We start from the raw sequence: 13,320 nt of genomic DNA, 5'->3' as shown, positions 1-13,320 counted from the left end.
TTCCAAGTCGTAGGCAGAATATTTCTGCTCATGCTCCTTTAGCTTTCTTGACTCGTAAGCGATCACTTTTCCCTCTTGCATTAACACTCCACCCACACCTTCTTGACTTGCATCGGTACATACCACGTAATCCTTATTAGGATCAACTATACTCAAAATGGGAGCAGAGGTGAGCAAATGCTTAAGTTGCTCAAAGCTTTGCTGACATTCTGAATTCCACTTGAACGCCCTTCCTTTCTTCTGCAAGGAAGTGATAGGATATGCTACCCTTGAGAAGCCTTCCACAAATCTTCTATAATAACTGGCCAATCCCATGAAAGATCTGATATCCGCCACATCCTTAGGTACGGGCCAATCCATTATGGTCTTTATTTTCTCAGGGTCCACTGCAATCCCTTCTTTTGTGATTACATGGCCCAAATACTGTATCTCCTCTTTGAAGAAATCGCACTTGTTGAGTTTAGCGTACAGTTGATGCTCTCGAAGAGTTTGCAGTACCAACCGGAGGTGTTCCTCGTGCTCCTCCTTAGAACGAGAATAAATCAAAATGTCGTCGATGAATATCAGTACAAATTTATCCAAAAATCGATGGAACACACTGTTTATTAAGCACATGAAAGTGGCGGGTGCATTAGTCAAACCGAAAGGTAGCACTACAAATTCGTAGTGTCCATACCGGGTTCTGAAAGCTGTTTTAGCGATGTCCTCTTCCTTAATTCTCATCTGATGGTAACCAGATCGCAAATCAATCTTGGAAAATACTGTCACGCCCTTGACTTGATCAAAAAGCTCATCGATCCGAGGTAAGGGATATTTGTTTTTGATTGTGAGCTTGTTTAGCTGTCGGTAATCGATACACATTCGGAGGGTTCCGTCTTTCTTCCTGACAAATAGCACCGGAGCTCCCCATGGAGACACAGGGACGGATACAATTTTTGTCTAGCAATTACTGTAATTGCATTTTCAACTCGGTTAGCTCAGGTACACTCATTCTGTAAGGTGCCCGCGAAACTGGTGCTGCCCCTGGTAGCAATTCAATGGTGAAGTCAATATCCCTTTTTGGGGGTAGCCCAGGGATTTCTTCCGGAAACACATCTGCGAATTCTTTTATTACCGGAAGGTTGTCCAGTGTGGCCATTTTGTCCTTGGTTTCTGCATAACCCACCTGAATGGCATATATCTGGCATCTTTTTTTGATGCACTTAGCTAGCTGGGATGGAGTGATTGGCCGGACCTGCACTGGTCGTTTAATCCCTTGCATCTCTTGTTCCTTTCCAACATCATCCTTGTAATGAATGGTTTTCGTCTTGCAGTTCACTAACGCCCGGTGCTTCTCTAGCCAATCCATCCCGATTAGGATGTCATATGAACCAAGTGGAAGCATATTCAGATCTGCTACCACTGGCTGCCCTGCTATTGTTAAGGGGCAGTTATTAACCTTCGCCATTACTCGTCTCTTAGCCCCCATAGCTAGCTGTACCACCCAAGGGTTCCTGAATTTTTCATGTTGTAATTTACACTGTTCAACTATCTTTGGGCTAATATAACTTAAAGTGGCTCCTGGATCAATTAGAACAGTGATAGAAAAGTATAAAATTTTACCTTCAAATTCTACCATGGTGGGCTGGTACTCTGCCTGGCGGTCATCCAGAGCTGTGTTAATCCTTGGCATGCTTCGTCCCACATCGCCGACGGTTGATGCCTCATGAATCTGGGATATCTGATCAGTTCCCTTCCGTTGCGGACAGTTCTTGACGTAGTGCGGTCCGCCACAACCCCAGCACTGCACTGGGGGTCTGGTTATTCCTTCGCTGTCCAGCTTGGCAGATTGTTCGCTCATTCTGGTTTCACCGATTGTCTTGGATCTGAACGAACCTCTTGGTGCTGTTCTGCTGTTCTGCCCTTTACTGCTTCCTTTAATTCCGCCGCCTCGGCCTCCTTTACTGTTTCCAGCAGTTTTACTACTCTTTTTCTCACTCCATTTCCTATTGGAAACGTCCCCTTTCTGTTTGTTCTGCTGATAACAGATTCTGGCCTTGCGAATAGCTTCATCCATTGTTCTAGGATTGTCAAATTCAATCCTTTCTCTCATATACATGGGTAAACTACTAACAAATCTTTGCACCTTGGCTTTTTCTTCCTTAAGGTAGGGCACATAGCGAAGTAGGGAGGTAAAATGGTTAATAAACTCATCCATAGTCTGCTGTCCTAATCGCAGATCGTGGAATTCCTTTGCATTTTCATTATAAAAGCGCTCTGTCAAATATCTTTCTTTAAAATATTTCTGGAACTTTTCCCATGTTATGGTTCGCTCGCTTACCCTTTTAACGATTTTAACCTCCTCCCACCACAGGGTTGCTTTTCCTTGTAACTGAAAGATAGCCAATCGTGCCTTCAGGTTATGGTCATATTCATATAGCTGGAAATATTTGCTCATGTTAATTAACCATGCTTCAGCCGCTTCCTCTTGTTCCCCATCAAAGTGTGGGGGTTTGATTTTCTGGAATTCTCCCTGTAATTCCACTCTTTGACGTTTTGAGGTCTGTTGTTCAGATGCATTGCCAGATTGATCCTCTCCTTCCTCCGAATTTTCAGGTTCCGCTTGGTAGTGTTGTTCCTCTGTCATCCTCTGCTGTTCTGCACTGGGATTGGCTAACGGCAGGTTCTGTCTTTCAGACAGACTTTTTAAAATTCTTTCTTGCTCCATTGTCAATCGTGAATTATCCTCCCGCAACCGAGCCATCTCATTTTTCAGGTCCTGGACTGTCTCCAATATAGCCAGGTTCGTGCTCCGTGTCTCCTCACCAAGCTGTACCCACAGCTCTGGGTTATCTCTAGGATTTGTTGCAGGTCCCTGTTCGGCCGTGGACCTGTGCGGAGCGCTGCTAGCTCGTTGCATATTACTGTTACTATCTATTGTCTTCTATTATTCTTCTTCCCTTTTTTGCCTGGTATAAAATCAGGGGAATATTTGACACAGTGAGTTACTTTGCACATTTTAGTGAAGAAAAAAATAATAATCAAATACTATGATTACTTCCACAATTAACATGTTTAAGCTCGTCCCAGAGGTCACAGTATGGGAACCTCTGCTCTGATACCAATTTGTCACGTACCCAAATTTATTTATTTATTATTAATCGTATTTAATATTCTATTGCTCGTTATGGTTTCTGGTACGAACGCCTCACTGTTCGTTGACTTACCCACATATGGATTTATATGTTGTAATGTATATGAACATATATTGTTTACACAAATGATTGCTGGGAAATTAATTTATCAACGATTATGGTTTTCATAAACCTAGGGTGGCAAGGACCCTTGAGCGATTTGGTTGATTGCTTTATTAAAATTGGGCCGCCCTATGAACCTTGGGTGTTATCAGAGTTGACAACCCGAGGCATCCGCTGGCATTCCATTGTAATGACAGGTGGGCACGGCATTAAACACGCCGGCTCGATCACGTGAAGGGAGTGGGCTGGCGTTAAGTCCCCGCCTAACTCTTTACCGCCATGATCAAGGGTGTGGATGGCCCGGGATGGATCCGAGGGCGGAGACGCCTCCAGATGTCATAGCCGAGGTTTGGATGGTATATGACTTGCCCTTCTCGATTAATCGGGTTATTGTGAAGCTCGACGCCCCTTTGCTCTGCTCCGCGCCACCTCGTTCCAGTCTGAGCTCTTCTGGTAAATTCCTCATGCGCTGAGCGCTCGTTCCTCCGCCGAGCGAGTAATCTTGCGCCGATCATCCGTCTGTTCATTATATATAAACATATACTACTGAACTCTGGAGGTATGTCACGGATTGTAACCTACCGGCTCTTTTTTTCTGTTGTTCTTTTGCTTTCGGGTAGATGATTATCTTCCTTCATGTGGCGGTGCTAATTGTTCCTTGCCATGGTGTGTGCATGCAGTAGAACCGGTTCGGAGTTCGTTCAGATGAGGAGGCCCTCCTTCGAAGGCTATGGTGCTCCCGGCTCTATACCAGGTGCGTTTCTCCCGGTTGCACGGCATGCGATTTGGGTTACATTTCTTACTCTTTATTTGGTCTACCCACAGAGGGTCTCCCCTGCGTCGAGCCGTAGCCCAACCTTACCTCATCGTGGTTGGTCGCAGGTGGCAACGGGAGGCTCCCCACTGTACTATTCCGAGCCTGCCCTTGTGCTGGCCATGGGTTTCGTCGAAACCCTGGCGCTTTCCGTGGTTAAGGCTAGAGATTCCTCCAGAAAGTGGAAACTGTATTCGCATTTTAACCATTTGTAATTTGAACTGTTATGTTAATGTTGTATATCGAATGGTACTCCGGCCACGGCCGTGTGGTTTACAGATGTTGGGGCTTCAGGCCCTTTTTTTTTAATTCCTTTTCTAATGATATGTTACAGATATTGGGGCTACAGACCCTGTTGGTTTTCTTTATTGTGAACTGTTACGACCGTATGGTTTTTTTTATCAATTGACTTTAAATCTCCACCACTGTTTCATGTCGGCTAGGAGATTTCTTTTGCATCAAGAATGATATGGTTCTGTTGGCCAAAGGCTGTGTAAACTTTCCATATAATGTTCTGGTTAATATTTATACTGTGGTTATGCTTTTGATACATGGTAGAAGTTTTATGTACATTCTAATGCATGAAGTCGCAACTCCCGTTACGGTTCTTGCATGGATATTCTATGGCTGTCCCACTGGCAGAGTATGCGGCCTCGGTTGTCCGGCCCTATGCTTACTCTGTGGACGGGAATGGTCTGAAATTCCGCTCTTACCAAGAGCCAAATGTATTTCTCTGGTTTATAGTTCAGTTACTTTACCATTTGCTGTTACTTTAACCCCGCGGATGACAGCCTAATGCTGCTGGGTTTTATGTTCGGGGTTCTGTTTGTTAATGCATTATACATTGATACTGTTAACACATCAGCATTCGTATTATTATCACATTAATCTTGGTATTGTTAACACATTATTCTTTGATTTACGTTCTATGGGGTCGCAGTTTGCAGAGGTGTACCGAGGCACTCCCGGTATTCACTATATGTTAGTTACTTCTTTATTAAAATCTCATTGCAGGGTTGTCTTGTATTGCAGGGGTTGCCCGACTCGGAGGGCTTGTCTCCCCTTACCCTTTCTATAATTATTCTATATCATGAGTTTAATGCCACACTCGAAAGACCAATGATCTTTCCTAGTAATAGAATTGACTTATGGAGATTATTGTCTCACTTCCTTGTTTTTCATACCTGTAACTTGTAATTTGGAAAGATTCTCTCTCTGCTTTTCCCAACTACTCGGAATAGTAGTGTTGCGATTGGTCTGCTACAACCAGGGTTTTATTCTTACCCTTGCTCCTGTCATTTTGTAGTGAGACCGAAGCTTAACCGTTCGGGTCTCTGTCTGGAACAAGGCGCAGGCTCCTATACTTAAAGACTAACATCTGTTATCCTGCTAGTGTGCAATTAGGAAGTAGCAATGATATTTTTAAGCAAAAATTATCTCCTATGCATTACAGATATTTATAGGGTTTAACTTAAATGACTTGCAGATACTTGCAGAGATTTGAGGGTTTCAGTCTTACTTACCTGGCCTCGGCCAGCCCTTAAGTCCCTTAGTAGATCACTTGCACGCAAGCCTGTGCATAACTATTTAGCCGCCCATCCGTGAGACTCGTCCTTCGAGACCAGAGCCTCCCCCCTTGCATTCCTCTTGCCGGATCACTATCCTCAGCAAGGTTGCACTGTGTGCTCAACTATCTGGTCCTTACCAGACGTAGTCTTTTATTCACTCTTTTTTTTTTCCTCTGCCTGTCTCTACAGCGCAGATTTTTGCCATCCTCTCCCTTTTTCCCTGGAAGCTTTTCCAGTTAGGGAAGGTGGTTAAAGTCAGTTCCAATAACCGACTTTCCTCCCAAGAGTTTCCAACACTTATCATGAGTATTCTTTATTAAAATATTTTAATGCACATGTAAAATAAAAGAAATACTCTTAGGATCTTTAAAAAAAAAAAAACTGACAATAAAATAGTCTTCCAATGTCATTCTTAATCTAGTCTTTTACCGTAGTGAAAGTTAAATATTTACATATTCCCTGGGTCATCACATCTCCCCCTCCTCAGATTGGACATCGTCCCGATGTCTGCTGTTCACAAACAACCCCAGATAAGCTTCCTTAAGAAGCTCTTCATCTTCCCAAGTGGCCTCATCAGGCCCATAGTGCTGTCACTGCACTTTAACTTGGGTAATAACTCGCTTCCGCAGCTGCACTTCTCTCCGATCGAGAATGCTCAGTGGTTCGACCAGGACCTCTCCTTCTGGTTCAACCTGCAATCATCAACAATATCAGTCATTTCGCTTCCAAAATTCATATCCAATAATTCAACTGGAATCAGTCCTTACCCGTACATCTTGCCATTTGATCACATGCTTAGGGTCGTAGATGTATTTTTTTAGTATAGAAACATGGAAGACATTATGGATTTTAATGTGGCTTGGTAGAGTGAGCTGGTAGGCTACTAGCCCGACTCTTGCCAAGACCTGGAAAGGTCCAAAATAGCGGGGTTCAAGTTTAGCGCAACCGCTCCATTTCAGGGTACTTTTCTTGGCTTGAATTCTTACATAAACATGGTCGCCGACCTGGTACTCTTTGAACCTTCTTTTCCGATATGCAAAGCTCTTTTGCCGATCTTGAGCAGCCTTTAAATTAGTCCGCACCCTTTTTACCATGTCCTCCATTTCCTTGAGCATCTCTGGCCCCAACCATAGTTTGTCTTCAGGGCCATTCCAACTTGAGGGCGTATGGCACTTCCGTCCGTACAAAGCCTCAAAGGGAGTCATTTGTATGGATGAATGATATCCATTGTTATATGCAAATTCCACCAAATGTAAATAATCTTCCCATTGTGTTGGTTTTTGCATTACACATGCTCTTAACATATCCTCTACAATCTGATTTACTCGTTCCGTCTGTCCATCAGTCTGGGGATGATAAGCTGTACTGAAATTCAGCTGTGTACCCAGTTCTGCAAACAATGCTTTCCAAAAGGCGGATGTAAATTTTACATCTCGGTCTGATATTATTGTCTTCGGAAGCCCATGCAGTTTGAACACATTCTGCATAAAAATGTGTGCAATCTGCACCGCTCTGTAGGTAGATTGCACTGGTATAAAGTGTGCTGCCTTACTCAACTTGTCTACTACTACCATAATAGAGTCATTGTTCTTCTTTGTCCTAGGCAGTCCAGTTATGAAATCCATGGATATGATCTCCCATTTCCATTCTGGAATGGGCAAGGGTTGCAATAACCCTGCCGGATGTAGGTGCTCTGCCTTGATCTGCTGACATTCCAAACACCGCGCTAAATATTCAGCCACATGCTTTTTCATTCCAGGCCAATAGTATTCCCTTCGAAGCGCAGTAAGCATCTTCTGGTATCCGGGATGACCTGCGTAGTGGCTGGTGTGAAATTCGTCCAAAATTAGATTTTTAAGACTGTTGTCGTTAGGTACAAAAAACCTTTTTTTATAGAGCAGCATTCCATCCTCACCTATTTCATACCCCTGCTGACTTTCCTTGCTGGAAAGTGGTATTTGCTGTTTCATTTGCTGATATTCAGCATCTTGGTCCGCTGTTGTTTTTATCATTTCTTGCAAGGGATTCTTCCATTGACTGAGCGTAACTTTGTATAAGCATTGCACCTTTCGACTCAGTGCATCAGCCACGCGGTTTTCCTTTCCTTTCAGATGTTTAATGTCGAAATCAAATCCACTTAAGAAATCTGCCCAACGGGCTTGCCTTTCATTCAGGGTGGGCTGACTGAAATAATTTGTCAAGCTGTGATGGTCTGTCAACAACAGAAATTTCCTTCCTAATAAATAATGCCGCCACATTTTAAGTGCATGTATGACGGCTGCTAATTCCAAGTCGTAGGCAGAATATTTCTGCTCATGCTCCTTTAGCTTTCTTGACTCATAAGCGATCACTTTTCCCTCTTGCATTAACACTCCACCCACACCTTCTCGACTTGCATCGGTACATACCACGTAATCCTTATTAGGATCAGCTATACTCAAAATGGGAGCAGAGGTGAGCAAATGCTTAAGTTGCTCAAAGCTTTGCTGACATTCTGAATTCCACTTGAACGCCCTTCCTTTCTTCTGCAAGGAAGTGATAGGATATGCTACCCTTGAGAGGCCTTCCACAAATCTTCTATAATAACCGGCCAATCCCATGAAAGATCTGATATCCGCCACATCCTTAGGTACGGGCCAATCCATTATGGTCTTTATTTTCTCAGGGTCCACTGCAATCCCTTCTTTTGTGATTACATGGCCCAAATACTGTATCTCCTCTTTGAAGAAATCGCACTTGCTGAGTTTAGCGTACAGTTGATGCTCTCAAAGAGTTTGCAGTACCAACCGGAGGTGTTCCTCGTGCTCCTCCTTAGAACGAGAATAAATCAAAATGTCGTCGATGAATATCAGTACAAATTTATCCAAAAATTGAGGGAACACACTGTTCATTAAGCACATGAAAGTGGCGGGTGCATTAGTCAAACCGAAAGGTAGCACTACAAATTCGTAGTGTCCATACCGTGTTCTGAAAGCTGTTTTAGCGATGTCCTCTTCCTTAATTATGATCTGATGGTAACCAGATCGCAAATCAATCTTGGAAAACACTGTCGCGCCCTTGACTTGATCAAAAATCTCATCGATCCGAGGTAAGGGATATTTGTTTTTGATTGTGAGCTTGTTTAGCTGTCGGTAATCGATACACATTCGGAGGGTTCCGTCTTTCTTCCTGACAAATAGCACCGGAGCTCCCCATGGAGACACACTGGGACGGATATAATTTTTGTCTAGCAATTCCTGTAATTGCATTTTCAAATCGGTTAGCTCGGGTACACTCATTCTGTAAGGTGCCCGCGAAACTGGTGCTGCCCCTGGTAGCAATTCAATGGTGAAGTCAATATCCCTTTTTGGGGGTAGCCCAGGGATTTCTTTCGGAAACACATCCGCGAATTCTTTTATTACCGGAAGTTGTCCACCGTGGCCGTTTGGTCCTTGGTTTCTGCATAACCCACCTGAATGGCATATATCTGGCATCTTTTTTTGATGCACTTAGCTAGCTGGGATGCAGTGATTGGCCGGACCTGCACTGGTCGTTTAATCCCTTGCATCTCTTGTTCCTTTCCAACATCACCCTTGTAATGAATGGTTTTCGTCTTGCAGTTCACTAACGCCCAGTGCTTCTCTAGACAATCCATCCCGATTAGGATGTCATATGAACCAAGTGGAACCATATTCAGATCTGCTACCACTGGCTGCCCTGCTATTGTTAAGGGGCAGTTATTAACCTTCGCCATTACTCGCCTCTTAGCCCGCGTAGCTAGCTGTACCAGCCAAGGGTTCCTGAATTTTTCAGGTTGTAATTTACACTGTTCAACTATCTTTGGGCTAATATAACTTAAAGTGGCTCTTGGATCAATTAGAACAATGATAGAAAAGTCTAAAATTTTACCTTCAAATTCTACCATGGTGGGCTGGTACTCTGCCTGGCGGTCGTCCAGAGCTGCGTTAATCCTTGGCACGCTTCGTCCCACATCGCCGACGGTTGATGCCTCATGAATCTGGGATATCTGATCAGTTCCCTTCCGTTGCGGACAGTTCTTGACGTAGTGCGGTCTGCCACAACCCCAGCACTGCACTCGGGGTCTGGTTATTCCTTCGCTGTCCATCTTGGCAGATTGTTTGCTCATTCTGGTTTCACCGATTGTCTTGTATCTGAACGAACCTCTTGTTGCTGTTCTGCCCTTTACTGCTTCCTTTAATTCCGCCGCCTCGGCCTCCTTTACTATTTCCAGCAGTTTTACTACTCTTTTTCTCACTCCATTTCCTATTGGAAACGTCCCCTTTCTGTTTGTTCTGCTGATAACAGATTCTGGCCTTGCGAATAGCTTCATCCATTGTTCTAGGATTGTCAAATTCAATCCTTTCTCTCATATACATGGGTAAACTACTAACAAATCTTTGCACTTTGGCTTTTTCTTCCTTAAGGTAGGGCACATAGCGAAGTAGGGAGGTAAAATAGTTAATAAACTCATCCATAGTCTGTTGTCCTAATCGCAGATCGTGGAATTCCTTTGCCTTTTCATCATAAAAGCACTCTGTCAAATATCTTTCTTTAAAATATTTCTGGAACTTTTCCCATGTTATGGTTCGTTCGCTTACCCCTTTAACGATTTTAACCTCCTCCCACCACATGGTTGCTTTTCCTTGTAACTGAAAGATACCCAATCGTGCCTTCAGGTTATGGTGATATTCATATAGCTGGAAATATTTGTTCATGTTAATTAACCATGCTTCAACCTCTTCCTCTTGTTCCCCATCAAAGTGTGGGGGTTTGATTTTCCGGAATTCTCCCTGTAATTCCACTCTTTGACGTTTTGAGGTCTTCTGTTCGGATGCATTGCCAGATTGATCCTCTCCTTCCTCCGAATTTTTAGGTTCCACTTGGTAGTGTTGTTCCTCCGTCATCCTCTGCTGTTCTGCACTGGAATTGCCTAACGGCGGGTTCTGTCTTTCAGACAGACTTTTTAAACTTCTTTCTTGCTCCATTGTCAATCGTGAATTATCCTCCCGCAACCGAGCCATCTCATTTTTCAGGTCCTGGACTGTCTCCAATATAGCCAGGTTCGTGCTCCGCGTCTCCTCACCAAGCTATACCCACAGCTCTGGGTTATCTCTAGGACTTGTTGTAGGTCCCTGTTCGGCCGTGGACCTGTGTGGAGCGCTGCTAGCTCACTGCATATTACTGTTACTATCTATTGTCTTCTATTATTCTTCTTCCCTTTTTTGCCTGGTATAAAATCAGGGGAATATTTGACACAGTGAGTTACTTTGCACATTTTAGTGAAGAAAAAAATAATAATCAAATACTATGATTACTTCCACAATTAACATGTTTAAGCTCGTCCCAGAGGTCACAGTATGGGAACCTCTGCTCTGATACCAATTTGTCACATACCCGAAATTTTTTTATTTATTATTAATCGTATTTAATATTCTATTGCTCGTTATGGTTTCTGGTACGAACGCCTCACTGTTCGTTGAATTACCCACATATGGATTTATATGTTGTAATGTATATGAACATATATTGTTTACACAAATGATTGCTGGGAAATTAATTTATCAACGATTATGGTTTTCATAAAACTAGGGTGGCAAGGACCCTTGTGCGATTTGGTTGATTGCTTTATTAAAATTGGGCCGCCCTATGAACCTTGGGTGTTATCAGAGTTGACAACCCGAGGCATCCGCTGGCATTCCATTGTAATGACAGGTGGGCACGGCATTAAACACGCCGGCTCGATCACGTGAAGGGAGTGGGCTGGCGTTAAGTCCCCGCCTAACTCTTTACCGCCATGATCAAGGGTGTGGATGGCCCGGGATGGATCCGAGGGCGGAGATGCCTCCAGATGTCATAGCCGAGGTTTGGATGGTATATGACTTGCCCTTCTCGATTAATCGGGTTATTGTGAAGCTCGGCGCCCCTTTGCTCTGCTCCGCACTACCTCGTTCCAGTCTAAGCTCTTCTGGTAAATTCCTCATGCGCAGAGCGCTCGTTCCTCCGCAGAGCGAGTAATCTTGCACCGATCATCCGTCTGTTCATTATATATAAACATATACTACTGAACTCTGGAGGTATGTCACGGATTGTAACCTACCGGCTCTTTTTTTCTATTGTTCTTTTGCTTTCGGGTAGATGATTATCTTCCTTCATGTGGCAGTGCTAATTGTTCCTTGCCATGGTGTGTGCATGCAGTAGAACCGGTTCGGAGTTCGTTCAGATGAGGAGGCCCTCCTTCGAAGGCTATGGTGCTCCCGTCTCTATACCAGGTGCGTTTCTCCCAGTTGCACAACATGCGATTTGGGTTACATTTCTTACTCTTTATTTGGTCTACCCGCAGAGGGTCTCCCCTGCGCCGAGCCGTAGCCCAACCTTACCTCACCGTGGTTGGTCGCAGGTGGCAACGGGAGGCTCCCCATTGTACTATTCCGAGCCTGCCCTTGTGCTGGCCATGGGTTCCGTCGAAACCCTGGCGCTTTCCGTGGTTAAGGCTAGAGATTCCTCCAGAAAGTGGAAACTGTATTCGCATTTTAACCATTTGTAACTTGAACTGTTATGTTAATGTTGTATATCGAATGGTACTTTGGCCACGACCGTGTGGTTTACAGATGTTGGGGCTTCAGGCCCTTTTTTTTTTATTCCTTTTCTAATGATATGTTACAGATATTGGGGCTACAGACCCTGTTGGTTTTCTTTATTGTGAACTGTTACGACCGTATGGTTTTTTTTATCAATTGACTTTAAATCTCCACCACTGTTTCATGTCGGCTAGGAGATTTCTTTTGCATCAAGAATGATATGGTTCTGTTGGCCAAAGGCTGTGTAAACTTTCCATATAATGTTCTGGTTAATATTTATACTGTGGTTATGCTTTTGATACATGGTAGAAGTTTTATGTACATTCTAATGCATGAAGTCGCAACTCCCGTTACGGTTCTTGCATGGATATTCTATGGCTGTCCCACTAGCAGAGTATGCGGCCTCGGTTGTCCGGCCCTATGCTTACTCTGTGGACGGGAATGGTCTGAAATTCCGCTCTTACCAAGAGCCAAATGTATTTCTCTGGTTTATAGCTCAGTTACTTTACCATTTGCTGTTACTTTAACCCCGCGGATGACAGCCTAATGCTACTGGGTTTTATGTTCAGGGTTCTGTTTGTTAATGCATTATACATTGATACTGTTAACACATCAACATTCGTATTATTATCACATTAATCTTGGTATTGTTAACACATTATTCTTTGATACACGTTCTGTGGGGTCGCAGTTTGCAGAGGTGTACCGAGGCACTCCCGGTATTCACTATATGTTAGTTACTTCTTTATTAAAATCTCATTGCAGGGTTGTCTTGTATTGCAGGGGTTGCCCGACTCGGAGGGCTTGTCTCCCCTTACCCTTTCTATAATTATTCTATATCATGAGTTTAATGCCACACTCGAAAGACCACTGATCTTTCCTAGTAATAGAATTGAGTTATGGAGATTATTGTCTCACTTCCTTGTTTTTCATACCTGTAACTTGTAATTCGGCAAGATTCTCTCTCTGCTTTTCCCAACTACTCGGAATAGTAGTGTTGCGATCAGTCTGCTACAACCAGGGTTTTATTCTTACCCTTGCTCCTGTCATTTGGCAGTGAGACCGAAGCTTAACCGTTCGGGTCTCTGTCTGGAACAAGGCGCAGGCTCCTATACTTAAAGACT

The 13,320-nt window shown here is 43.7% G+C and overlaps 1 protein-coding gene across 1 annotated transcript; it reads right to left on the bottom strand.

Moving 5' to 3' along the window:
• Positions 1–946: 946 nt before the first annotated feature.
• LOC149144419 (uncharacterized) lies at positions 947–1,447 on the bottom strand. Its single transcript, XM_089452146.1, has one exon. The coding sequence runs from the start codon at positions 1,445–1,447 to the stop codon at positions 947–949; it is 501 nt and encodes a 166-aa protein (XP_089308272.1).
• Between the last annotated feature and the right edge of the window lie 11,873 nt (positions 1,448–13,320).

The sequence above is a fragment of the Pinus tabuliformis genome, chromosome X (genome assembly GCF_031772625.1).
Source record: "Pinus tabuliformis cultivar Carrire ecotype Pingquan chromosome X, CPIR1, whole genome shotgun sequence".
Classification (NCBI taxonomy): Eukaryota; Viridiplantae; Streptophyta; class Pinopsida; order Pinales; family Pinaceae; genus Pinus; species Pinus tabuliformis.
The sequence above is the reverse complement of the archived record's forward strand: the minus strand, read 5'-3'. Positions and strand labels throughout refer to the sequence as shown.

Coding starts and splice junctions, on each gene's coding strand:
- LOC149144419 (XM_089452146.1), bottom strand. CDS start 1,447: ATGGCGAAGGTTAATAACTGCCCCTTAACAATAGCAGGGCAGCCAGTG.